At 37.7% G+C, this 27469-nt stretch overlaps 1 protein-coding gene across 7 annotated transcripts in view; it reads left to right on the forward strand.

The window, feature by feature from the left end:
* RHOBTB1 (Rho related BTB domain containing 1) overlaps window positions 1-27176 on the forward strand; it is a 51255-nt gene extending 24079 nt beyond the window's left edge. For 3 of the 7 annotated variants that reach the window (XM_015632595.3, XM_015632596.3, XM_033515806.1), the window contains 9 exons: window positions 4399-4600; window positions 4942-5045; window positions 15973-16158; window positions 17927-18894; window positions 19317-19435; window positions 21377-21527; window positions 23120-23208; window positions 24283-24388; window positions 24887-26103. In XM_015632595.3, the coding sequence (XP_015488081.1) occupies window positions 4409-4600; window positions 4942-5045; window positions 15973-16158; window positions 17927-18894; window positions 19317-19435; window positions 21377-21527; window positions 23120-23208; window positions 24283-24388; window positions 24887-25056 (2085 nt within the window). In that variant the 5' untranslated portion in view covers window positions 4399-4408 and the 3' untranslated portion in view covers window positions 25057-26103. Of the gene's footprint in view, window positions 1-4398; window positions 4601-4941; window positions 5046-5771; window positions 5833-13031; window positions 15677-15972; window positions 16159-17926; window positions 18895-19316; window positions 19436-21376; window positions 21528-23119; window positions 23209-24282; window positions 24389-24886 lie in introns of those variants that run through there. The other 4 variants (XM_015632597.1, XM_015632599.3, XM_033515807.1 and 1 more) reach the window with 4 other exon arrangements.
* Window positions 27177-27469: the final 293 nt, after the last annotated feature.

Consider the following 27469-nt stretch of genomic DNA (forward strand, 5'->3'; position numbering starts at 1 on the left):
TTCTAGCAGAGAAAAATACAATCATATTAAACTGCATATGCATATTAAACTGCATTTTAAAAACAAGTTAATTGTTATGATCTGTTTATCTATTGTGTATTAATACACCTACACTAATACAGAGAGTGGAATTGTGTTAGCCTGTTGTGTTTAATCTCTGTACCAGTGGACTAGATAATCAAGTGATGTTTCATCTACAGATCATTTGAAAAATTTCTCTAGAAAGGGAGTGTTTCATTATTAAGGCTGACCAACTTGCATGCCATGGCAACCACAACTGTTTTATAGTGACAATAATAACAACTCCTTCATTAACAACTCATTCCTTTTCAATGAGGAAAAACTAAATGAAAAACCAAGCACTGCACAGCAATTTGAGGAGTCTGCAAGCTGTGGTTCAAAACAGTAGCCTTAAATTTCTTTGAAAATAAATCAGCTTCATTTGGAATATTTCTTAACTGCTAATCAAGTGAATTAATTCAATGGCTTTATGTTAGATCTTGAGCCTACTCACATCTGCTTTTTTGGCTGCCTCTGTCTTCTTTTCATCAGCAAACAATCAGAGGTGACAATGTAAAAATAGAGCATCCTAAGAGATTTTTGAGATCCTGTTTCTTACAGGCATCTTTTTCCTTTTTCATCCATCTGTTCACCTTTCTTTAGAACTGGATTAAGCAGCTGAATTTTGTGCTTCTTTTTTTTGGAAATGGTGATTTCTGATCAGACCTTTTCCCTGGTAGGTTCCTTGCTGCCCCTCATTTGATGGCCTTTCTGTCTTTCTCTGGCTTTTTTGTCAGTGCCCTTTCTGGGACTGGTCACACTTCCAGTAACTTTCCTCAAAGTTTTACCCTGCTTTGTTTTGCTGGTAAACTAAACTCTTGCTGGTCATAGGTTGGTTTTAACAAGTATTTTGTTAATCTTAGAATGTTATGCCTTTTTAAAAATCTTTATATACACTGCTTTGTTCTTGTCTAACCAGTTCAGTTTCAGTTCCAGTTGGTGTTCCCAGATATTACCAGACTTTCAGAGCTCCAATCTAATTGTCTTATTGCTGTTTTTTTTTAATTCTAGTTTTGTAAATACATGTTCAGCATTTTTAATCAGTGTGATTATATAATAGGTTTAGCACCAGCTTAACCTAGAGGCTTAAAAAAACTGTGGCTGTATTTTTTAGATCTTGAATGTATTCCTGACTTTAATCATTCCAGTAGCCAGAAGGCATCTGGCTACATTTGTTAGCATTTAATCAACTTGTTTTGCTAATTGTTTGTACTGTAATTTGTTGTTAGCATCTGGTTTTATTTGAGGTGTCTAAATATCTGTCCAGGCTTCCATCTGTCAGTCTCTTCAGGAGCTATTTCTGTTTTAAACCCTTCCTGAAAACTAGTGAACAATATTAAAGTTTTCTGCATCTTTAACACATAGTTACATTATAGATACTGAAGAGTATTTAAGAACTTTCCTTAACACAGCCACAGAGCTGTACTTTTGTTTTTATTGCCAGTTTATTTTAATCTCGGTCCTGTGCAGTATTGAGTCATGCTAAAAATATCTTCATTAGATTGCCATTGATCTACAGCAGGGCATTCAGGCATGCTGTGTTACAGTCCTGTGATAATGTTGCTTTAATTAAGTTATTAAATATATTGGAAAACTAAAACCCCAGTAACTTTTAATTTTTTTCCAAGTGTTCCTTTTCTAGGATTCTCAGATAGTTGCACTGATTTATCTAGTTACTTTTATTTGGATTTGCCTGTTAATTTTAAACTGGCTTTGTTATTGTCTTGGAAATATTTTAAGATTCCAGACTTTTTACTTAATACATATTTTATTACTGATTGAAACACATTTTTGCAGAACTACCATTTAAGAACTTTGGAGGAGTTTTTAAATCAAACTGTTATATAATACCACAGCTAATCTGTGTAACAGCATTTTAATGGAATATTGGGTTGGAAGAAAAATTGATTTGGCATCTCTGCTTGGTAGTTTAAAACCAACCAGACACACTGGCTAGCCATGCTCCATCATTTTGCTTTCTAGCCTTGTAAACATTTCCACATTCCATCTGTGATGTCTAGTCCATGCATGAATAAAATATGAAGTAATTTAATACCACATAATATGTCAAGGGGGTTGCTGTTTATTCTCAGACTTGAAACTTTTTAAGATCACGTGCTGAAAGCTCTCAGGGTTTTGCTACTCATTTGAGGCCCTGCTATGAGGCTGTGGTATATGAACATGCCACATTCTCAGTAGTGGGGGGGAAAAAAAATATTGCGTTTCTACTTTTATTTGTATCATGACTGTATCCTTCCCATGGATGCTGAAGAGGAACAAGGAGCTAGCACTTGGTTCTCTTCTTGTGTTTGGAGTCACAGAGAGGGTACAGAGCTTATGGCCATCCCAGGTATCAGCCTCATGGGAGCTGACATCCATTAGGCAGCTGAGGCTGGATCACTGATAGGGAACTGGAAACCTCTGGAGTGCTTTACCTCAAAACTAGTAACCTCTCAGGATGCAGGTTACAAGCCAGGTGAAGGGATAAAGACTGCTTCTTAATAGCTTTGTGTCCTTATCAGTTCAAACCCTTGTGCCAACGCAGCAGGTCAGTATCACGAGGCTGTGAGGGTTCACGTGTGGTCGATCCTTTGTGTGTGTGTGTGTGTGTGTGTGTGTGTGTGTGTCTGTGTCCAAAGCTGTGTTCTTTGCTCTGCATCACTGGATTGCAAAGCTCTGTTTGTGCAACTGTGCACTTGTGCCAGGATGCAAAGTGTCTGGCCCCACGTTTCAGTCTCCATTAGGGTAACTTCAAAATGTATTCTCATGTGCTAGTCTGTGCTGCAACATTTCCAGAAGCATTCAGTGTTTGTGGAAGTATCAGTGTGACACAGTGGTGGCAAAAATCACTCTTGCACCTTGTCTGTGTCATCCCTAACTCCTCCCTTCACACATAAATAAAGATTACAAATGTGCCTTAGCCATTACAGTTATTAGCACACAGTCCATAATCAAAATTTTATCTCAGTGCGTAACCTTGAGTTCTAGGTAAGACTTTTGTTTCTTGATGTGTATCAGTTTAAATAATGAAAAAGAATGAAGTTAAAATCAGTGTTTGATTAGTAGTTACTAAATATAATTTTTTCTTAGATCAGAACATAGTGCCTCTGACAGTGACAAATGGATACCAAATAGCTTGAATCTGTTATTTTAAACAGCCCAACAGTTAATATATAGTCTATATTTTAGTGTGAATGAGATGTGAATATTAATACAGGAATTAAATAATTGGATTTATTTATCTGTAGTGCTTTCTTCTCAGAAAAGAGGACACCATCACTACAGATAATGACCAGTTTCAATTAAATTGCTGTAGGTTCCTTGCTGAAACAATTATTAGGCAGGCCTTCCTGAAAAGGTTTGTGAATTGTATTTTCCCTTTTCTCCCTCCTTGATTACAATTCCCTGGCAGAGACAAGTTTGCTCAGCAGACTGCTAGGCTGATATATCAGATATATCAAACCATGATCCCACATATGAAAATGACAGACTGTAGTAAAAATGCATGAGTTGTTTTCAGTTTTTCAAATACCCATTTTTTTCCAGCTTGCCTTTGTATCCATGCATTTGTTCAATATGTTGCCATAGAATATTTAAGGAAATATTTTTCATAATAACTTTCCATGAGGACAGTATCTTCAAAAAAGTTCACTTTCTATTTCACATCAAAAAGAATTTCTAGATATAGATAAGTATATTTGCAGGTTCCTGTGTGGCTCTTTGGTTTCCTTTTAGTCCATGATCTGTACAAACTTCTCCTTGGACAATTAAGAGTGCGTGATACTTGCGGATATAATGGGAATTGTGGTTTTGTAGTGTACAGTCTCTGGAGTCGTCTTACAAGGGAGTTTTATTGTGTGCTAAAGCCATCTGTTGGACTTGCTGTTAGCAATATTGTCTGGACAGCCCTAAATCAAATCCTGAATGGGCAGGATTGCAGAAGGCAGGTTTATACTGGTCTCCTTCAGGTTAAATCCACTGCTGCCCAGACTTTTTTTCCTCCTAGCATAAAAAGTATTAGGAAGAGGTAAGTTTATGCTAGCTGTCCCTGTTTCACCAAGATCTATCTTCTGCAAACAGGCTTGTGTTTACAGAAACCAAAGTGAAAATAGCATGTGAACAGCATAAAACCACTGCAGTCCAAATAGTTGTGTATTTGCATAATGGAGCAGTATTTAAAGGACTGGCTGGCTTACTTTGGGACAGTTTACTACACACTTTTCCTTGAGAGTTTGTTGTCTCCAGGCATCTCTCAAGAAGTGGAAGTAAAAGGCTCTGATTCTAAACAGCACTATTTTCACACAGAAGTAGAAAACAAGTTTAACTGTCTTGTTCCAGTTTTTGGTAAATGGACATTGACATGGACTACGAAAGACCCAACGTTGAAACTATCAAGTGTGTGGTGGTTGGAGATAATGCAGTGGGAAAGACTCGTCTGATCTGTGCCAGAGCCTGCAACACAACCTTGACTCAGTATCAGCTGCTGGCAACGCACGTCCCAACCGTCTGGGCCATTGATCAGTACCGTGTCTGCCAGGAGGTAAGGACTGCAGGTGTGCAAAGTGTGCAGCACATGCTGTGAGGTGCTGCTATTGTTTATTGGCAAGCCTTACCCTGCCAGGATGCAGCAATGAGCTCACAAGTATTTTATGAGTGACCTCTACTGCAGCCGTGGCCTGATATACCTCTTGTTCTAAAGTAACTTTTCAAACCTATTTTTAGGGAGATAAATATTCTGCCTGCTTTATAAGATACATCATTTGGTAAAAACTACCTGAGATAGACCCTTGACCTAGTATCTTTTGAACTCTTTGATGGGGTGAATTAGGAAAGTAATTGTTTGATGGAGGGAAAGAGAATGTTCTGTGTGTTCTGTTCTAGGTCCTTGAACGCTCAAGAGATGTTGTGGATGAAGTGAGTGTTTCCCTTAGGCTGTGGGATACTTTTGGGGACCACCACAAAGACAGGCGCTTTGCTTACGGAAGGTAAATTGATCAAAGCAAAATTTTAAGAAATACTTGTGTTCAAATTTTAGGGTAGAAATAAATTGCAAATCTGAATTTTGAAAAGTAAGGACATAACAATCACGAGTATTCATGTTCCCGCCCACTGCAAAGAGGATTATGTGCTGCAAGGATTAAAAAGATATAAATATTTAAAAAGCAGCACAGTTTTACTATGCTACATTTCCTTGAACAGCCTGCTAGGCTCTGTCAACAACTGTTGTCCTATTTTGAATTTTAAAGAACATTCTTCAAAATAAGATCACAGTTTCACAAAATTGAACGTGAGCATTCTCTGCCTGTGTAAGCAGTGTTTGATGTAATTGCCTAACAAGCAACAAACAAGGAAGAGATGTTGGGAAATATCACTCTCACTCAATTAAACATTTATTTTATTAAAAGCTGTGATGTTGAATGGACAGCTAACCTCTTGAGAGCAGAGACAGATTCGTGAAAGATGAGGCTCTTCTGTATATCCTTAATTAAAGCTGAGGTTTTTCTTCTTAAATATGTCTGTTAGTGAATCAATTAACCCTGGAAATTCTAAAAAATACATATATAATTAATATATATTTAGTTTAATGTGATCTAATACATGATTTTTTCATCATGTATTATACATTTGTAATATATTTATGTATGTAAAAGTTCAGCATAGTTTCAGCAAGGACTGAAGCCAGTGATAGTCTTTCTGGTTTGTTTAATTAGATCTGACCTTGTGGCAGTACAGACAGCAGAACAGCTGTATTAGGCAAATCCTGAGCTGAAGGTGGGTTTTGGACATATATTTTCATAACTCACATTTGAGAGGTCTCAGTCAGTCCTCACATATTTTTTTCACCATGTTGAACTTTTTCATAACCTTTTCATAGCTGCTTCAATCACTGCAGTTGGTCAGACCTTCACAGACAGACACTTTTTTTTCCAGCTGGGAATGCCCTTTGTAGAGTGTCAGCCCCAGATTTCTATTGCATGTGGCCAAAATGTACTGTCTTGCTGTTTTTCTTGTCTCTGTGCTGCCTGATGACACAAGTGACTTTGAAAGAGGATGGTCTTTTCTATTCTCTACCCCTTAGAAATGCTGTAGAGGGTTCTGCTGGTTGTATCCACCCATTAAATTTTCAGGCTGTAGAACTCTGTATGTTTGTACAAACCCTTCTTTATGTACAGCACTGTTAGTTGAATTTTCAGAGTCATGGATTACCTGGAATTTTCTGTCAGGAGCTAAAGTGGCAACATCTGGGCTGCACAACCTGTACCGTTTGTAAATAAAGTTTGTGAGAGAAGTTATGGACTTTAAGGTAATGTTTACCTTATTATTTAGTGCTACTGGAAGATGTCTGTAGATACTGTTTTACCTTTTGGCAGCATGTGGACCCTGCATTGATAAATTTGGATGTAACTTCATGTTTCCGCTTACTGTTCCACTTTGATGTGGCCTCCCAATATTCAGCAACAGATACTGTGTCACTGAGAAGATTACTGGAGATTAGGAGAACAGAATCAGGCATGTTCTGAACCCTGATCCCACGTTTACTGACAGGACGGGAGAGGGAGGAAACAACATACTTAGATTCTAATCCTGCAAACGCCAAGGAGGACGTGAATAACTTGAGATCTTGAGGATTAAGCATATGAACATGGTGATTCATTTGTGATGTTAGCAGAACTGAACTTGTATAGAATGAGGTTTTCTATATCCTAATTAGCTGTAAAAGGCTGTTCTGGAAGCCTGCTCTCCTGTTAGTGTTTTTTTTCTGCAAGTCTATTAATGAAGAAAGTAACTGGAAACTCAAAAGAAATACTTTATAAACAGAATTTCAGTTTTAAAATGTTGTGATTGTAAGCACTGCTTACTAGGTACTTGGTTGTTTTAAAAATATTAATGTTGCATTTAAAGCAGACTGTTTAGTATTTTATCTTCAGTATTTTAGAAGAGTTTTTTAATGATTAATGTTCATATTTATAGGAATTTATAGGAATGTACAGAGGTGATTTATTTTAAATCACCTCTGTACATTGAGCTACACTCTAGTCAGCTGTGTCAAATCTTGCAATACAGTGAATGATCTATTTTATGCCAAACTGCTCAAGGTTACACCTGCAAGTGCCCCATCTTTTGATTGTCTGAAGGATCATACAATAATATAATCCTTTGGTTCTCTTAAAAAAATCCTGTGCATTTGCATCTTATGCAGGGGAAGGTTTACTCCAGCAAAAATTCGGCCAAGACCTCTAATTGTTCTAAAGCTGATGTAACAAGAACCAGCAAGTCATTAACTCACCTGCTGCTCACTGGAAAAGTTTGCTCCATACAGTTTTAGAAAATGTTGCATAAATAGATTATATTATAGAAGACAGAGTGAATAGTTAATAGGACTTGTAGCACAGATAAATCCTTCTTAACTTTATTTTTCATGGATAGAAACATGAAAGGAGAATGAGAAAAGGATTATATTTTCCACTATTTTGGTGTGACAGAATGAGAGAAACATTTAAATGCTACTGGGGATGGAATAGTTAATGTTTCTCTGCCATCCCTTAATGGGAGTATCGAGAGTGAGATCAGCTTGCATTCTGCTCTGTGGTGTTTAGTTTAATGGTGTTTAGTTTAATAATCACACTCCTCTGGGAGCTTTGGGAAACAGTTCCTGACAGCTTAAGGGATTGAGGGGGATGTGGCTGCAGAGACTTGTGGAAATGTTTGCTGCAGTTTTATAGTATGGCATTTTTTCTCCCCTTTAGTGCTTCAGTTTTGGAAATACCCTGTTCAGTTCAGCTTAGGCAGTATGTGATGCCAAGTAGTCATTTATTAATAATCATCGGGTTTCAATTGGTGCACAATCATCCCAAAATGCTGTAAAATGATAATGTCTTGGTTATAATTTAGTGTATTGATTTCCAGCTCCCAGGCGCCTCTTTGTGTAATAACAATGTAGTCTTGGTGCTGTTGTATTCTTGAAGCCTGCAGATGAGGTGTGAACTTCATTTAAAGCCCAAGTTGTTATTCTGTAGCAGTTTCTCTGGGAGGCAAGTGTAAAGAGAAAACATCTTAATTTACATTTCAACTTGTCAGGATTCACTGTGTTCCATCCTCCCGTCCAATCTGGTTTTGAATAATAGTGTCAACATATCATCATGTTCAAACTAATTCTAGAAGCTGTCTTGCAGTTCTTTTTCTCACTTTTTGCATTCTTTTAGTTTTTTTCTCCCCACTCCCCCAGGTAAACATGTTTGGCTAATTTGATAAAAAGCCTCCATATCCTGAGTTTTTAAACATGCAGCTGTAGTATATGTAAATATATGCACAAACCTGCAATGAGTTAATTCAGTCCAAATCAAATATTTATTCTCAATACCATGAATGGGGGTTGTCAGCTAATTCAGCCAGGATGACTTATTTACTTGTAACTTAAATATGAGCTGTAGACCAAACAAAATCTGTTCATACAGCTTGGATAGAAAACAGCTTTTTCCTCATGATTTACAAATGGGAATGAGTCTTGCTGTTAGACTGCTGACAGAGCCTCTTAAAAATATGTTCAGAGTATTTCCACTGTTGTGAATGGATTTTGTAAGCCTTGTGGGTATTGTATGCAGAGGAACACATACAATCAACTTCTTCTGTGTGATTACAATTCCCTTCACCAGCCACTTCAATGTAATTGAATCCCTGAAAATATACTTTCTGAATGCTGCCGAAAGGAGTCCATGAGAAAGGGTTAATCACTAATATCTGAAGACTTCTACCAACCTCTTTCTGACTTTTTTTCCTCAAGCGATGATTATGATGCTATTTCTGTAAGAACAAAACCAAGGTAGCTTTGATGTAAAATGGTATTTGCATGCATCAGACTCAGTGAGATTAGGGTGAGGTTTGTGGCTTCACAGAGTTACCTGGTCTGCCTTTAGTTAAATCAGTTGCCTCTGTCATGGAGCAGTTGGTACCTAAACTGAGACTGGGTCAGCAGCTCCCCTCCTTTCTTCAGAGAAGGTCTGAGGTATCAGAAGTGCCTTGTGAATGAAAGCTCACACATTCCCTGTGCTTCACAAGCCATTACTGTCCTGGGTTGGAAGGGATCCTTACAGATGTCTCTAGAGCAGAGGTACTTAACAGACACAGGACAGACAGTCTCTTGCTTCTCTAGCAAGCTGACGGGGAATCCAGTTACTTTCAGATGTGTCTCAGCTTGGCTGCATCCTTTTGTTGTTTTTCTGCCACAAAAAGTGACAACCACTATCTTCCAATCATCTTCAGCTACCCAAATTTGTGAGCTTCCCCTTCTACTTTACAGTTATTTCTAAGCTATTCAGATTCTTTATCATGGGATCATGAAGAACTGTAAAAAAACATTTTTAAAACATATTTGTTATTGATTTTTTTCTCTTTTGAGTTTAACTTAGGCCCAAGAAAAACTGAAATAAGCAGAGAGGTTCACAGAGACAGTTTTCTCTGATATGCTGGGTGTATGCACTGTTTTTTTTTCTTCTTTTGTTACCTATGTGAACATTTGAGGCTTTTTCATTCAGCTGATGGGGAAGTAAATGCTTTATATACTTAGGCCACTGAAACTAATGCAGACCTACTTTTCTCCTCTGCATCCCACCATGGTTCCATACTGTGAGTAGAAAGAGTTTGCTATGGAATTTCTTCTTCTGAAAGGTGTGCGCAAAATGGCTGTTGGTGGGCCTGAAGCTCAACTTGATATATATGTAATTTATATATAATAGAAAGCTTTAAGCCTTCCTTAAGGAGTAAAAAAGTATGTGGCAGTTGTTATTTGTGGTATTACATCATTTCACATTTTGTCTTGCTTTCCTACGTCAGGGGCTGAGTGGAAGGGGGGCAATTGGGCTCTACACTGAAAGGCTGCAAGGCAACATCAAAATCTTTTGGAAATTATAAGTGTAGGACACTGTCATGGAGTTACTTTACCTTTAAGAAGGTTGAAGTTGCTAGGAACTGCCTGGAGTCTTTTCTCCTGACCAATTATCGGTCATTGCTGAGAATTGACAGCAGTTTAGGCCATTGAAAAGTGGGATCAACTTGTGAACCCTACCTTAAAGTGTAAAACCAGAGCTCTCTTGGTTCTCTTTGTTTCCTGGCTGTGGAGAGTGGCAGAGCTCAGGGCTGGGCCTGCCGCATCTCCCGGCTGGGAGATGCGGGCCCTGCGGAAGGTTTTCCCCGGACTCGGGCCAGGCCGGGCCGAGCCGATCTCTGGCTCGGCTGCAGGGTTTTTGCTGTAACTAAATTCACTAGAAACTGCTGAGTGAAGAAAGAGAGAGACTCTGGACCTGCAGCGGGCTGGGGCAGTGACTACACTCTCCAGAGCAGCCATGAGGAACTCTCCATCGCAGACAGCTCCAGTTCCTGCATCGGCCGAGGCCACAGAACTACCTACAACAGCCTGGGCAAGATTTTAACTCTTTCATTACCCAGATGAGACTTGTGGATTAATCTTTTATCCAGAGAGGAAAAAAAGGAGAGTGATCAACATGAAAAGAGACTTTATAAACTACCAGTGACAGGAAAGAAAAGAAGCTTCAGAAAAGGTAGAGAATTAAGAAGATGCTTTAATTTAGCTGAAATATCTTTCTGTTAAAACTATGGAGATGGACAATGAAGTCCTGAAAAGAACTTTAATTCATGATAAGTATCTAGGTAGGAATAAAGTGTTCAAAGTGTAAACTTGAGTAATTATGGTATAGTGAAGTGCTGGGAGATTTGAAGCCTTGAGAGGCAATGAGAAAACTGTTGTCTAGTGAAGCTCACAGAAACAGATGAAGAAGACTTTTTTTTGCCTTTGAATATTCATCCTTAAAAATGCTATCCCTAGACTCATGACCCATACACACCTCAGAGTGATGTAAAAATGGGAGGGGTGGGCTCTGATAACAGCAGCTCTGGGCAGCTGACATCAGGGCAATGGAAAACTATAACAAAAATAGTTTTCTTGTGAGAAACTCCATAAATTAACAGGAAGAAACTTCTGTTTCTCTACAAAGACTGGTGAAAAGACTGTAGCAAGAATTGGGACTGTTTTAACCACCAAAGTTCCAAAGTTTTTGTCTCTGTTGTCATTTGAGCAAGGGAATAGTGGGTAGATAGGGGATGAAAAGGTTATTCTGGAAGTTTATTCTGGTGTTCTTATTATTGTAGTTTGTCAATAAACTTTCTTTATTCCTGTTAAGTTTTATGCCTGTTTTGCTCTTGTTCTAATCCATATCTCACAGCAAAAAATAAGTAATTTTCTTAGTTATTAGTTTTAAACTACGACAGACACTATTTTCTGTCTTGATCTTAGTGGATTATTTATTTGTGAATAGGTACTAGGTGGATTTCTTGTGCTGTTTTCTACTCCAAGAGTCTCTGGATCTCAGTGTGGGTTTCCTGAAACATATGGGTTCCCATGGAAAGCATTCTGCACAACCAGTTATGACTGTTTTGAAATGAGTTCTTCTCAATAACTTTTACATCAACTTGCCAGTTAACATTTCTTGATAGTTTAATTTAAATTTTAAAAAGAGGAGGAGCCTGGTTTTGGTGATAGCCCAAAGAAAGCAAAAAATATAAAAGTCCATATTTTCTCCACAGAGGAAGAGTACATCTTCTAATGTCCAGTATCCACGTCTTCTCTGACTTCAGAAGCCACTCCTATACTGGATACAAACCAAAACCTGTCAGTTTTTCATCTTCTCTGCATTTTTCCCTCCTTGGCTTCAGCAGTACTTTTAAAGAATTAAGCTTTTAATAAATTTTGGGATCTAACTTGGGACCTTCCTTCTAATTTTTTCCTGTTCCATCCTCATATCCTCTGCTACCTGTAAATAACTTTTTTCTTCTAAACATGCTGTAAAGAAATGGTTCATTTCTTCTTTCATTTCTTCTTTTTCAGTGTCTTTGGTGAAATTTAGTTGGTTCTCTGTAAAGAGTGTGCATGCAGTTCTTATCTGTAAGCTGCCTCCTTACAATAAACCAATAAGATTGGAATGCCCACCTTTCCTTGCATTTCTGGTTTCTCCATTGTTTTGTGAATTTATCTCTCATTATTTTGTTTTCTGACAGTTGTTTGGAAGCAGCAGTCAGCTGATATGTCTTAAAACCCCTTTTGTGTATTTTGGTGTTTGCCTGAGTTGATCAGACATGTTCCAGTGGGCCCTGTACCTTCACTTGCTCCAGCATTTTCTTTCATTCTCTATTTATCTCAGGGTTTATATCTTACTGATATAAATCGTGACCTGGCATGTGACATCCAGAATATTTCAGTCTTATAGCATCAATTAACTGTGTCTAGGATTCTATTATCATAGAATTCTTACTCCTTTATTAGAACTGCAGTAACCAAGATCTCTGCTTTAGGAAAGGGAAGAAAGCACAGATTGGTATTTTATGGTGAATGCATATACATGATTGTAAAGAGGGGTTTCCTGAGTCTACTCACAAAATTTGGCCCAGTTTCATGCTGAGGTACCTTGCTGACAGCCTGTTTCAACTGCAAGGTCCTATTTAGCACCAAGCTGGAATTTTCCTATGTAAAGCTTATATGTGAATTTACTTCACATAGTAACCAACAAAATAAACCAAATTCCAAGACTGTGTAAGTAGTCCTTTTATTTCTTGTTTGGTTTTCTCTTGTTACATAGTTCCACACAATTTTGCCATTCTTTTTAGTGTACTTGCTGGTCAGCCATTTGTACCATAAGAGTAGTTCTTACAAGCTTCTGCAAAATCAGTTATTTTAATCATTATTATCAAAATAGTGCAGCTTGTATTTGTGAATATATTGCTGCAGAGAGAAAAGTTTGCTTTTGTTTTCTTCGTTCTTGTTCTCTTGGTAACCAACACAAAAAGTGACTGCAAAAAAACAGCAATAAAATACGCATTTTTAAAAAATCATACCCTTTTACATTCCCTGAGAATATTAAAATAACATTGGTAAATTTTTAATGTTTAGGAAATATTAATGCATTATTTTAACTTGACAGGGTCTGCTTTTTATGAACAAATGTCAAACCAAGCTTTATCCTGCAGTGTTAGCAAGTTGTAAATGTGCCTTTGACATTAATAGGAATCGTAGGTACTTTAATTAAAGTTTCCAAAGGACATATTTCCTCAAATGCTCACAGTTTTATGTAGATGGCTAATCTTCCTCATACATTTCTGTCTCCAGTTTGCACTGAGCAAATTGTGCTTATGACTTGAATGAAAACTGAATTTATTATGACAGAGTGTCTGTGTTTTGTGAGCTAGCAGAGCCAGCTGTGGCGCTGGTTCAGCATACAAACTATGCCACTACCCAGTGATTTCCCATCCGTTCTGTTTATGGCACAGAACTGTTAATTTCTATCTGCCCAGTGAAGAACTCTCAGGAATCTTTGTTTGTTGGGGAATTCCAGGTTTTAACACAGAATAAATAATTTGCACATCAATTTTTTACCTCTTTACTCTGTTACTCTATTCACATGGAAGGCAGTAATGTGAGAATGTCCTGTTAGTGCAGTGCAGTGAGTTTTGGGAAAAGAACCCAGCTTTGCTCATCTCTGTTTTACGGCTGCCCAGCAAAGGTCAGAGGTGAGGAGCTGCTCAACAACCGTGGTGGCAAAAACATGATACTGCCTTGGCAAGGGCTGTAACACATGCAGGGCTGTGCTGGAGTCAGGGTGCTCTAGGACACAGCTCACCCCTGGCTCCCTCCAGAGTACAGACTGTGCCCAGCCCAGCATCAGGCAGCACCTGGGGGAACTGCTGTGCCCTGTCTGTGAACACCTGCTGGAGTTGTTTCCTTTTGGTTTTCTGGGAGATGTGATGTGTGTCTTGTGGTTTGTAAAGTCAGGAGGATTAGATCCTTGTGACTTCAATTACTGGGCTTAGGTAGTAATTTTTGAAGGATGCTAGACAGGCTATCTCTCTAAGATGCTTAGTTGTAGTTAGAAACAGCCAGGCAGCCAACACTTGCCACTCCAGCAGCCATGATGGCCTTGAATAAAACAATTGAACAATTTAGAATACATGTGACACAGAGGTTTTTGTATGTTAGCTGTACATTGATTTCTCTTTCTGGGAGCTAAGCAAACGTCTGCTGGCATTTAGGTTTTACTCTTACCTGACCTTGAATAGAGCAGGTTTGAGTTTAAAGTACATTTGCCTCAGCTATGCAGCAGACCATTGTGTTGGCTGCTTATCCCTTCACTATTTACTAGAGAACTTTCCAGTTTGAACAGGCCTTGTTCCTAGATATGACAGATGTGTTGCAGTTTATATAAGACAGAAATTTGGAGCAGGAGAATTTCTCTTGCATTAAATTGATGCTCACAGCAGTCTCCATATTGTGTGCAGCTATCTTTAGAAATAGCTGGCTATATCTGTGCCCTCAGTGAAATGTAGAAAGCAGCACTACTGAAGAGGTACTTCATTATTTAAAAGGTGACTGTTTAGATTCACTGCTACTGATGCTCTGTACATGACAAAAACTGCAGATACAACACATTGGTGCTAAATTAAAGAATAATAGAACTGAGATAGAGATGGTATTGCTGAGCTTATCCTGCTGACAGTTCTATAGCAATAAGTTGCCTCCTCAAAATGTCCCTTCTCAATTTTTCTCAAAAGTTTAAATTCAACCTTTTTTTCTTCTTTTCTATTTTTTTCCCCATAAGTGACCCAAGAGCTTGAGAGCTGTTTGTTTATAAATAATGAAATTGCCCCTATTTAGATGTGGATATGATTTTTTCAGCCTGAGAGATTTTTCAGCCTGTCAGTGGCTAATCTGTTTTCCAAGGGAAAGTCTTTTGGGGATGCTTTTCTCTCTCAAGGACTGTTTTCTGTAAATAGGTTTTGGTTCTCAAAACAATGTTGTACAGATGTTCTAGATGCATTTTTCTCTTGTCCCACCAATGGGATGAGAGAGGTGTTGTTCCTTGTACCAATTATGTTAACCTGTATCAGAATACCTTATAAAAGGGGCTGAAAACCCCGAAATAAAGGCTTTTGCCTCCTGGGGACTGAAAACCTCTAGTGTTGTGACTGAACCCATGCTTCTGTTTCATGTCCTCTAGTGACAGTTAGGTATGCCCTGAATCAAGTATTCAATCATTTCTCTACCTTTGGGTGCCAGCTCTTTCAAGAGTTAGGCGGTGGTTCAGTGGATGAACTGTGAACTTCAATCCTCATACTTAGAATTTATATAGCAAGTTTATTTAGTCAAGTAGTTTCTGTTTTCTTAGAAACCTTTAAAAGCCTGCAAATATTGTCATGCTTACTCTAATTTAAGCCATTGTCCTATTCCACAGTTTACTGACCTTATTTTCACTGTAATGTTTATTTTTGCTGATACTGTAGAAGTGGTCATTCTGCAGTAGTTTGGCCTTCTAACAGGTTATTTATTAAAGACATTGGAGAATTGCTGTGCAAAGCACATTGCGAAAGCAACCACCTCAGTACTTCTAATAGTGCAGTAAAGGTATTTCTCCTTGACAAGTTCAGAAATGATCTGTGTCTGCCTGTTCTGAAGTTTTGCTCAGCTCCTCTCTAGTTCCTAATCACCAATGACCTTTGAACTGCAATTTAGGTGTCCAGTCAGCAGAATTATTTCTGGAGAAAGGACAGAAATGAAGTGAGTAACTGTTATGTAAAAGTAGAGAATGGAAACCCCTACCTCTCTTCTTAGTGCTCCACTCACACATGCTGGGATTATCTCAGCATGGAGGGGCAGTGCTTCCTAGGTATGTGGCTTTGTGCTCCCATGCTTTTGTGGTGAAATGTGTAGCTTCTCTCAAACCTCTGCACAAACACCACTTATTCTGACATCTGGGTGTCAGCACGTTTGTCAAAGAGCAGAGTGGAGTAGTAATGAGAATACGTGAAACGGCAGCAAAAATAATTTTTGGGCTTTTCTCGTTACCTTTCTAGGTCCGATGTTGTTGTTCTGTGCTTTTCAATTGCTAATCCAAATTCCCTGAATCATGTGAAAACAATGTGGTATCAAGAAATCAAGCACTTCTGTCCTCGCACACCTGTCATTCTGGTGGGCTGCCAGCTGGATCTTCGCTATGCAGATCTCGAGGCTGTTAACAGAGCCAGACGGCCTTTGGCAAGGTAAAGTTTAAACAAAAATAAGAATTTTTAAAAAGAATAACCTTGGTAATCAGGTAAAACACTTGCAAAAGAGAAACTGGAGAGCCTAGTTTCCTTTATTTTTGTACAATGAAAATATATGTGCTTTCTTCTTTTTTTTATTCTGTTGTCTGAGTTGGTTAGGTCTTTAACACACAGTTATTTTGTTTCTCACAAAATTTTTGCACATTGGGTATCTAAATGTGTTTGGGTGGCAGAACACTACAGTAAGATAGAAATGGTAATTTTTGATTATTGAATGTTTTCTTATGTATCTTTCTCCATTATCATGTGTATCACATCCTACCTTCTCACTATTGTCAGGTACTGTTTTAAACTGGCAGATTTGAGTAGAATTTTCTTAATTCTCAATTTTATTTTTTTATTTTTTTATTTTTTTATTTTTTTTTGGTAAATGCAATCCTAGATCATAGCAGAAAATGAAATGGTTGCAAATAAAACTTCCAAATGTTCTGAGATGAAAAGAGAGTTTGAGGATCGTTCTAGAGAAGCTTTGTTTCTCCCAGATACAAAATACCAGTCACATATTTGGCCACAACAATACCTGGTTTACTTCTAATTTATTCCTTTTATGGGAATTTCAATGAGACCAGATTCACAGAAATAATTTCCATGATTGTATCATTAATGACTGTTACTGTATTGTAACAAATTTCTGTAAAGAGATTGAACTAATATTTTGTTGACCCTTAGAAAACTTTGCATTGCATTGCAGTCAAACTCTTGATTTAGCAATATGATTTTTATCGGTCTATTTGTTTATTAAACATTTCTTTGTTGTGAGGGTGGGGTAGGCTTTTTGATTGACTCTTTAAAAGGAAATGGTATTTTTTCAAAACTCTTCTTCTGCCTTAATTCTCCTCCCTGATTTCATCATTAGTATGTTTGAGTCAGAACTGTGTGTCTGTCACAGACTTGTGCCATCTGAACTGGTTATTTATTAGCTGGCACTCAGCAAGCTGTTGTCTGGGGTGTCTCCTGTCTGTGCCAGCTCATGTCTGCCCAATATGGTGAGCTCAGAGAACATACTCTTGGGTTGTGTCTTCTGGGGAGATGATTTTTCTTCTGGGAAAATGGATCCTAGCCCAGACTTTTTACTGGTTTGTTTACCCTGCATCATGTACTAGACCTGCTCTAGAAATTCATGAGTTCCCACATAATACTTCTGCAGCCAAAATGAGCCTATTTTCCCACAGTGTGTGTTTCAGTTCCTCTTTTGTCATAGGCTACTATGAGTTTCTTTAAAAAGCATGAGCTTAAGAAATATTTCCATTTCATATTTAGCTGTATTTCTGGCATTTTTTTATGTCATGAGAATTTCCATTTGTGTTTAAATGTCGGGTACAAAGAAAGGTTCTGACAGAACATCTGAGTAGTAAGGGGTGGCAGGAGGTTTTTTAAATAATGAAAGTTCTCAAGTATCCTATGAAATTTTTTACTGTAAATTTCACTTTAAGTAAGGGGCTGCTCCATTTAATGTAAATAATTTCTACATATATTTGGTAACGTTGCAAAGACACCACCAAACTTAAATGAAATTACAAGTATGTGCTATTCCAAAACTCAGTGGAATCGTGACTGTAGATTTCCAACTGCTTTGTATGCTTAGTTTTATATTTTGTTTTATTTGAATGATAGTTATCTCAGATTTAGTGCTGAATATTTGGTCAAATTCCATGCTTTCTAGCATAACTTTGTGTGACAAAATTCATTTTTTGTTTAACCCTAGGCCGATAAAAAGGGGAGACATTTTGCCACCAGAGAGAGGCAGAGAGGTTGCCAAGGAACTTGGGATACCCTACTATGAAACCAGTGTATTTGACCAGTTTGGGATTAAAGATGTGTTTGACAATGCAATTAGAGCTGCCCTGATCTCCAGAAGACACCTGCAATTCTGGAAATCTCATTTGAAGAAGGTCCAAAAACCTTTGCTTCAGGCTCCATTCCTACCTCCAAAAGCCCCTCCTCCGGTTATCAAAATTCCTGAGTGTCCTGTGCCGAGCATGAATGAAGCTGGATATTTGTTGGACAGCCCACTGTGTGCAGATGTCATGTTTGTTCTTCAGGAGCAGGACTGCATTTTTGCTCACAAGATTTACCTAGCTACCTCTTCTTCAAAGTTTTATGACCTTTTCTTAATGGAATGTGAGGAATGTCCATACTTGGATGAAACACAGTGTAAAAAAGAAAATACAAATAAGGATTTTCTGACAAGTCACCTTGAGACAAACACTGACAGTGATGAGGCATCCTTGAAATCTCCTGATGTTAAAATTCCCCCACCAGAAAGCAGTGAGTCTTTAAACATGCTAGAAACTGAATCTGGTGAAACAAACTCTGCAGCAAGATCTCTGTCATCCTGGGGTAAGGGGTTTGTTAGTGTGCATAAGGAAATGCAAGTGAATCCTGTCTCAAAGCGGACATGTCCTGTAACTGTGGTAAAAATGGATTCATCTGTGCAGGCTGCACCTTTTAAAACTGTTTTGCAGTTTTTATACACAGGCCAACTGGATGAAAACGAAAAAGACCTCACAAGACTGGCTCAGATTGCTGAAATCTTGGAAGTATTTGACTTGCGAATGATGGTGGAGAATATTATGAATAAAGAAGCCTTCATGAATCAAGAGATTACTAAAGCATTTCATGTCAGAAAAGCTAATCGCATTAAAGAGTGCCTTTGCAAAGGGACATTTTCTGGTAAGTAAATACATGCTTTCACAGGAAGAGAATTTTTTTTTCTCATCCATGTTACTGTCACTTCACAGGCTTCAAACAGTGTGACAGCTTACATTGTTCTTAGAGGAGGGATGACCCCAAAATTGTAGAGTTACTCTGGCCAACTGTTCCAGCCTGGGACTCTGTAGTTTCATTTCTAAAAATCTACTCACAGCTTTTAAAAAAGTAACCCAGTTCTCAAAAATGTTGAACACCCAATATCCCCCTTTACAAGTGAGGCTTTTCATTAACTGTTTAAAATGCAAGAATTTTTTTTGAGGTGGAGGTCATGGAAAATGAAGGAAGTCCTTGGTTAACAGCATGCAAGTGAAACACATTCTTGAGACAAGGTTACACCTTAAACACAGACTTGCAGCACTCTTGTGCCTTTGTTCCCATGGCAGATGTGACATTTAAATTGGATGATGGAAGCATCAAGGCCCACAAGCCACTGCTGATCTGCAGCTGTGAGTGGATGTCTGCTATGTTTGGAGGATCATTTATTGAAAGCTCCATCAGTGAGGTATTTGTCCATTTTTGTCTCTTTTGTTTACAATGTCTGATGGATTTAGGATGATGGAAGCATCATCTATTTGAAAGGTTGCAGTGATCCCTAGAATCAGGGATTTATTCTTCCATGCAAAGCAGGGATGTTTTTCTTCTTAATGCATTAAATCGGGTTGCCCAGGAAGACAACATACTTTCTCCAATGCATAAGTCTTCCTCCAGCACTAGAGTGTGTGTATAAGCCCAAAGTCCTGTCAAATATTAAGTATGGGGAAGGAAATTAAGTATGAATTTGTGAATTTCTTTAAAATAATTTTTTAGATTTTGTGAATAAATATTTATATAATCAAAATCACTACAAAGAATACTTGAGGCAGGGACATTGATAAAGAAATTAAAGACAAAAATGGGTTAAAGAACATATGAGTGGTAAACTAGAAAATTGAGTTGTTTTCACACTAGAAACTGAGCTAACTTTAGGAGTTCTACTAGCTTTGATAGAAACTCAGCATAGGTTCTGTAATTCATCATCTTGTCCTCTGGAGTAAAGCCAGATATGCAATACAGTTTAAAAGATCTCAATACTTTGAATAAGATTTTTAGAAGAAGCCCTGTATTTTCATGTGCCTTCATGGTTTGTTTTTCAAATTGCAAACACTCTGCTAGTATTTTTTCTTGTGCCATATCCAGATTGTTGTTGCTGTTTTGTAGGTTTTTTTGTTTGGTTGGGTGGGTTTTTTTTAGGTTTTGGGGTTTGTTTTATTTTGTTTTCTTGTTGCTTTCCATACAATTATGCTCATATGAAGCATTTAAGTTTTTTGTGTTTAATATTCTGATAGATATTTTTCTACATAGATTGTTCTGGCTTCTTCTAATACAGCTGTAAACATAATTCCTTTCCCAGAGGGATATTCATACAATTCAATAAAAATACATAGTTTGATTCTAGTATGCAGCATTTGGCAATGAAGAATATGCAATAAAGAATACGTTATTTTCTACCAGCCCATTTTTAATTATTAGCTTCACAGTCTTAGTTTATCTTTTCAATTGAAAATATTTCACTTCCATTTTGTAGAGTTTAAAGCATTCAGTAACGCTTTTGGAAGTCTTAAAATATAGGTAGATATGAACTGAATGGTTTACAAATAATAAAAACTATATATTTTTACATATTACCTTTTCTGTATTTGATTTGGGGCAAATTTTATAAACTCATTTGTTAAATTTACAGTTCTCTGCATTAACAGAAATCTATCAATAATGAATGAGTTTCAAAGCTAGCTGCTCTCACTTGGAGAGCTGAGCTGCTTCCCAAAGTGGCTGATGTGCATGCTGTAGCATGAGAAATCAGACAGTTTTTGTCTTAGTCTTGGTAGCTTCATTCTGTGCCAGTTACACTCATTACATGTGTGGGGCAAAAAAGGGCTTACATTTTTTTTACCTCATTTCTTCAGTTCTTAGTTCCTTCTCAGCCTTGTTTACCTGGATAATTTGGTTATTGACCAAAAGATTGAGAGGGATGGTTTTACAGTTATCCTTTGTTTTCTGTTATTATCAGAATCCACAGAATATCCCTTGCCAGGAGCAGATAGATTGCATTCCTCAAGGAGTCCACCAAGGGAGGTTTGGCATGGGCAGTGCTCAGTGACTGTTATGTGTAACTGTCAATTTGAAGGCTAGAGAGCATTGAACAGTTTCACAGTTTGATGTGGATCCAGTTCCAGCTTATATAACCTGGCAAAGGATCTGACTCTGGAGCAATGCTTACCTGTTGGCAGTGACTTGAACTTGGATGGGAAATTTCTGCTTTGAAAAATTTTTTCCCTGCATTTCTGAAATACCTTGCAGAGAAAAACATACAGTCAAACAAAGTGAGAGAAGTGAAATATAGCTGCTATATGAAAATATAATTATCTTAATAATTAGAAATTCTTCTCTTTAATATCTTTTCCAGGTAGTTCTGCCCAACATAAACAAGACCTCCATGCAAGCTGTTTTAGATTACCTGTATACCAAGCAACTGTCCTCCAGTCAGGAACTGGACAACCTTGAGTTGATTGCATTGGCCAATAGGTTTTGCCTTCCTCACCTGATTGCTCTAGCAGGTAACAATTTGTGGCCTTGACCAATGCAGTATCTTCTGTAACAGCTGAAATGTGCTTTAATGGGTTTTGGAACACGTAAGATTTTCTCAAGTGTCAGAGAATGATTTTTTTTTTCCCCTGAGAGGGGTATTGTAATGCAAATTGATATTTTCACACAGAGAAATGTATTTGCCTTTCTGTTGCCTTTTTTAGTTTCGTCCTAATCCAGCTCAGAACATTGAAGTTTTCTGTGCTTTAAAAACAGAAAGAGTAAACATTCTCTTTAGCATTGAGGATAATGTCTGTGGATTGTAATATCCATTCTGCTGTTGTTAATTTACCTAAAATCAGGAAGGACTTTGGGTTTTCCATTAAGTAATGAATGAGGTGCTTCACTTTATATTTCTGTTCAAAGAGAGTAACTGATCCAATTCAGAACTTTTCTAGATAATCATGTTTTTAGAAATGCTGTCTAGGTTCCTTTTCACCAGATGGGAATTAGGTATTTTGGTATATCCATGTGGACTCAACCCTCATTTCAGGAAGAAAACCTTTTCAATTCCATATTTAAAGAAAAATTACAGGTTAGAATACCACTGAAGTTTTAAAAATAAATCCATACACAACCCAGACTTCTGGGGTTGTTTGGGTTGTGTTGTTCTGTTTAATTTGTTTCTCTCTATGTCAGTAATTTGGCATAGTTCTGAAGACATGACCAAGACCAAAACTCAGAGAAAGCTGAAATAAAGCTACAGCTACCTACAGGACTACATTTAGACAAAATTTAATTACATACTAAACCCTGGCTCTCCTTCGGTTGTGCATCAGGACTGTGTATCTTGTCTTTACTGGTTCTGATTGGCCAAATCTTTATTGCCAGATTTTATTTACATATTTTATCTGAAGTTATAGGTATTTTTAAGGTAATTAAATGTAAATATAAATGTAAAATTTAAATGTAAATATACATGCAGTATTAAGAATATTTAATTCCATTTAATTTTTGATGAAATAATTTTGAGTCCAAAGGCTATGGCCAACTACTGAATCAAACCAACTGCCAATGCTTCCCAAAAAAATGTTCAGACTTTTAAGATTCTAGGAAAGGGTCAAGGAAAATCCTGAACTAGGTGATTGTTGGAGGGGCTGGTTAGCCTTCATCTGAATCCCTATGAACTGCTGATCTGAAAACCTAAAGAGGGCCTGAAGTGGCCTTTTCTCTATCAATGCTGTGTGTGTATTCTCTAATAAATCAGTGATAAGTGCACTGTTGATTAAAAACTTTGTATGACTGAAAGGAGACAGCTGATCCATATTTCTAATTTAAACTGAATATTGTACCCATGCCAGAGAGAGACTAGTGGCTGCTGAACTTTGTCTTTCTATAAATGGTTATGAACCACATCTTCAGCTACAGCTCTAAAGGTCAGAATTTGACTTCCCCCCCAATCTCAACCTGCTAAGGATATCTGTGTGAATGTGGCCCCTGCATAATGCTAGTTAACACCAAAAGGAGGGAGAACATGCTACCTGGGTTCTTTATTACCTGTAGATGATGTGGCCTTGCAATGTGACTGTTTCCCCTGTGAGTGATGAGTTTTCTCCCCTAACAGAGCAGCATGCAGTGCAAGAGCTGACAAAGGCCTCCATGAGTGGCGTTGCAATAGATGGAGAAGTCCTCTCCTATTTGGAACTGGCACAGGTCAGTGTACACAGCCTTCTGAAGATATTCTGGTCAGCTGCAGGACTTGCTTTTAGCTCCCTACTGGTTCTGACCATTGCTGCTAAGTGGCTCAAAGTCTGCAGTTCTGAAAGTGACTGACAATAAAACTTAGTTTTATCTTCTATTTTAAAGAAGGTTTTTTCATTAGTTCAGAGGTAAAATATCCTTTAAGCTGTCTTTCAAATATATATTTTAGTTTGTCTTGATTATGGAAGTTCCAAGCTCCATGTTCTCATGACCATGGTGCACTAAAATGAAAAGCAATGTAATGAAGCTGTTCAGCTTTGTAATGGTGATTGATTCTTACATTCCTTTCAATTCAGTTCTTGGAGATATATTTAGATTTGTACTGCAAAGAGAACATTTCTTAAATACTTAAACTGGCTACCTAAAGTCAATCATCTGATAATTTAGAGTATGTGCAAATCTTATGTTCAAATGCATTTCAACTGAGTCCTCTAAATAATTAAGAGAACCCCCAAGCTCACAGTTAAACTGCACACCTCCGTTTCCCAAAATGCAGCAGAATCCCAGCTACAGTGGAACAAGCTAAAATATTGTTTAAATTTTGTTATTCTTAATTTCACACTAACAATGAGTCAGCTGCAGCTTGGCTTGAACTAGCACTAAAACACTGCACAAAACATGTGCAAACTAGCATGAAAACACTGGCCACCATGCAAGATTCCCTGCAGCTGTTTTTGAGACTCCCTATGCAATGTAATCCTGTTGCAAAACCAGAACTGAACCCTTCCCAAGAGAAAGCAGCTGACTTCACTTCATTTTTGTCTTAAGAAGGGCAATTTTTCTTTCATTTCCTTCTCTGGGTTGGAGACAGAAGCAATATCTCTAAGTACTGTTAGAATATCCTCTGTGGCCAGCACCTAGCTCATGTTTATAACCTAAGATCGGAGCTGGCGGTCAGAATGAATGCCTGGCAGAGTATGGCCAGATACCCACCTGCTGGGACCATTTAGCTTTAGCTGTTAATAGGGGCTGCAAAATGAATGATAACCTCAGGAAATTGACTAAGTTCTTTGTTTTTCTTCACAGTTTCACAATGCTAACCAGCTGGCAGCTTGGTGCTTGCACTACATCTGCACCAATTACAATAGTGTTTGCTCCAAGTTCCGCAAGGAAATCAAAGCTAAGTCTTCAGGTATGGGCAACCACCAGTTCTCATCAGGTCTCCCCTTCTTTCTCCCCACCCAGCTGATTAGACAAAAACAAAGATAAGCTCATGAGCTAAGCCACGAGGCTGAACCTCTGTGCTATCTCGAACAGCATTCATAAATTCTTATCTGCAAAGAAAGGTCATATTCACCAGCTTGATAGCTGGGCAAGCATCATGTTCTTTACCTAATTCAGTGATGCTAAAAGCAATAGAGCTTATTTCAGGCTCTACAATGAAAAATACACTCTGTAAAGATCTTGCTTTTTTATAGTTTTTTGGTGAACTAATGCCTCTTGTGCGTAACCACTTTCAAAGTCTTTTAACACCTAAGACATTTGAGAAAACTGAATGAATCCTTGATAAGCAAGCCAGCATAGAGAATGGATAAATGATTAACTGCATAGCTCTTTGCAAGATGTTTCTGGGATTTATGTACCTCACTGGCATCTTTGGGCATTTTTTTCATTGTTTCTTTTTAATCAGATAATCAACAATATTTTGAGAGGCATCGCTGGCCACCTGTGTGGTATTTAAAGGAAGAAGATCACTACCAGCGAGTTAAAAAAGAGAGAGAAAAGGAAGATGTTGCACTGAACAAACATCATTCAAAGCGGAAGTGGTGTTTCTGGAATTCCTCTGCTGTAGTTGCCTGAACAAAGCAAATAAGTGGAAATCCATAGCCAGAAACTAGTCTTACTGTCTATAAGATATAGTTCAGGTTTTCAGGAAGCTGTGTTCCACGTGCACATTTATTACTGCTAGGGTCAAAAGCACAAGCTCACTGAAAAGGTGCCTGGAACAGCTCCTTGAAGTCATATGTATATTTTTGACTGGTAAGCAGATAAATGTCAACCATTATTACATTACTTTTTATACAAAAAAAAACAAACCCAAACAAATCCAGCATTAATGTTTCAATCTCCAGTTGGGAAATATTTTTATACTATCTAGTGTATTTTGTTCAGATAAAATTCTGGATACCATTTTATTTTACAGACCACAAAATAACCATGTAGCAGCTTTGTAATTAGATTTTAACTATTTTTACTATGCGAGTACAGTGAAATAGACAATCTTCAGTCATAAAAGACTGCTTTTAGAATATCTCATAAAAAGTCATCTTAGGAAAAAATCTAGTTGTCTACTATAGGTTGTCTTTTTCAAACTAAGTACTGTGCACTGGTAATATAATTAGATGGTTATTTCCCCTTTCTAAAGCAAAGGGTTAGAATAAGATCCAATAAGTGCAAGATATAGAGTGCTTGATATTTGCTCAGCTGAATAATAGTATAATTACCTGCTCAACTGCAGGCAAATGTATTTCTAATATTTGCCATGTAAGTGCAAATAATTATGACTATGTGGGCCATGACAAATCTAGTGATTCTAAGTATTCAGAGGGTTTTTTATGTCTAGATCAAAGAGGTTATTTCTAAAATCATTTAGAAGGGCTTATTAATTTATAACCTTATACAGGTATGGATCTGAATGCAAAAAGCAGTTACACTGCTTGCATTTGAATTACTGCATGACAGTTACCTTGTTCTGCAGGATCTTCACCATGCAGCCATTCCTCATGCTGAATTCCTTTTTGCTTCAGTGCAAGCAAATGAAAGGGCTGCACAAACAAGTAGATGTTATCTAGTGTTCCATCATTTTGTAAATGAGAAAGGGTCTTCACACACAAGATTACTTCAGTTTGATCCAAATTCTTTTATAGCTTTCCCAGGTAGAACTGAGAGTTTTAGGTTATTTTTAAGCAGTGATATATTTCCTGTGGAAGTAGATATCCCAGAATGCTGGGGGCAGACTTATAGCAGAAAGGCAGGCATTCTGCACAAGTGGTGCAAAACAAGAAAAAGCTTCCAGTGTTTCCAAATAGTCTGTGTGTTTATGACTTTTTATCAACCATTACTCTAAAGCTGCAGTGTTATACTAGATTACATAAGGATGAGAGCATTTTTTAAAAGACCAAAACTAAAATACATAGACTGTAGAACATACACATGCAATCCTGTGCACTGTCTCAGGCACAACTCTGTAACCAAGGTAGTATTGTGTATTAGGTTTGTTAATACTGTCCTCAGCTGGCAGCTCAGCACACCAATGTGAAAAGTCGTTTGTTTTGTTTGTTTGTGTTTTTCTCTCTGTATCCAAAGGTAAGGCAGTACAGTCACCCCCCAGTACTGTAGGTCAGGAAAGGCTTTGGCCTGAAAGCCATAAACACCTCGACATATTTGCATTCTGCACAAACTCATGCTCGGCTGAGGCTACCACAGCTGTGTGGTAGAAGCCACCCAGCACAGGAGGAGAGGCTGCTCTCCAAACTTTTATGAGGAAAGCAAGTGAGAGATACCTATCCCTCTGAGATTCATCACCGCATGGTGATAAAGAAGGGCTATGAATGATGGTTGCAAGTATGTCTCCTTAATGCTTGGTCAGTGGCATTGTGGTCAAGAACATGGAATGAGAGAAGACGTGTCAAGACTGAGATAAATAGTTGTCATAAAATGTTAACCGGTCACATTTTAAGTAATATTGCTACTAGGTTTTACACAACCAAAGCTACTGTATGATTGTAATCTTGCCAAACTGTAATGGATATATAAATGAACCTGAGGTATATGCAATAATATCCAGTTATTCTAGTTATCAGCTACTATAACCAAGTGGCTGGTTCATTTGGTTAATGCTGTCTATGGCCTTTACTCTTGGTGGTTATTTTGTGTTTTTTATTTTGAAAAAAAAGTCAATAAAACTGTTTAGTTACAAATTGTCTCCTAGCTCTTTGAAGAAACTTCCCTAATTTTGTCTTGCATCCTTCCCTTTTTAGTGCTGCTTGTAAGCATTCAGTTGTGCTATCATTCATTGAATTTTACTGAATTTTTGCATATTTGCATAGCACATTAGATTTATGGTTGGGAATGTCACAAGGAAATCCTACATAGTTTGCGTATGATATTGGAAGGTTGGTGCTTGCCACTCACAGTTAAACTGCACAGCAAAAGAAAAACAAACCTCTTGCTGCTTTTCCCCATGGTTTCTAATATTTGATTAATCTGATAT

This window comes from Parus major, chromosome 6, assembly GCF_001522545.3.
Source record: "Parus major isolate Abel chromosome 6, Parus_major1.1, whole genome shotgun sequence".
NCBI classification, from domain to species: Eukaryota; Metazoa; Chordata; class Aves; order Passeriformes; family Paridae; genus Parus; species Parus major.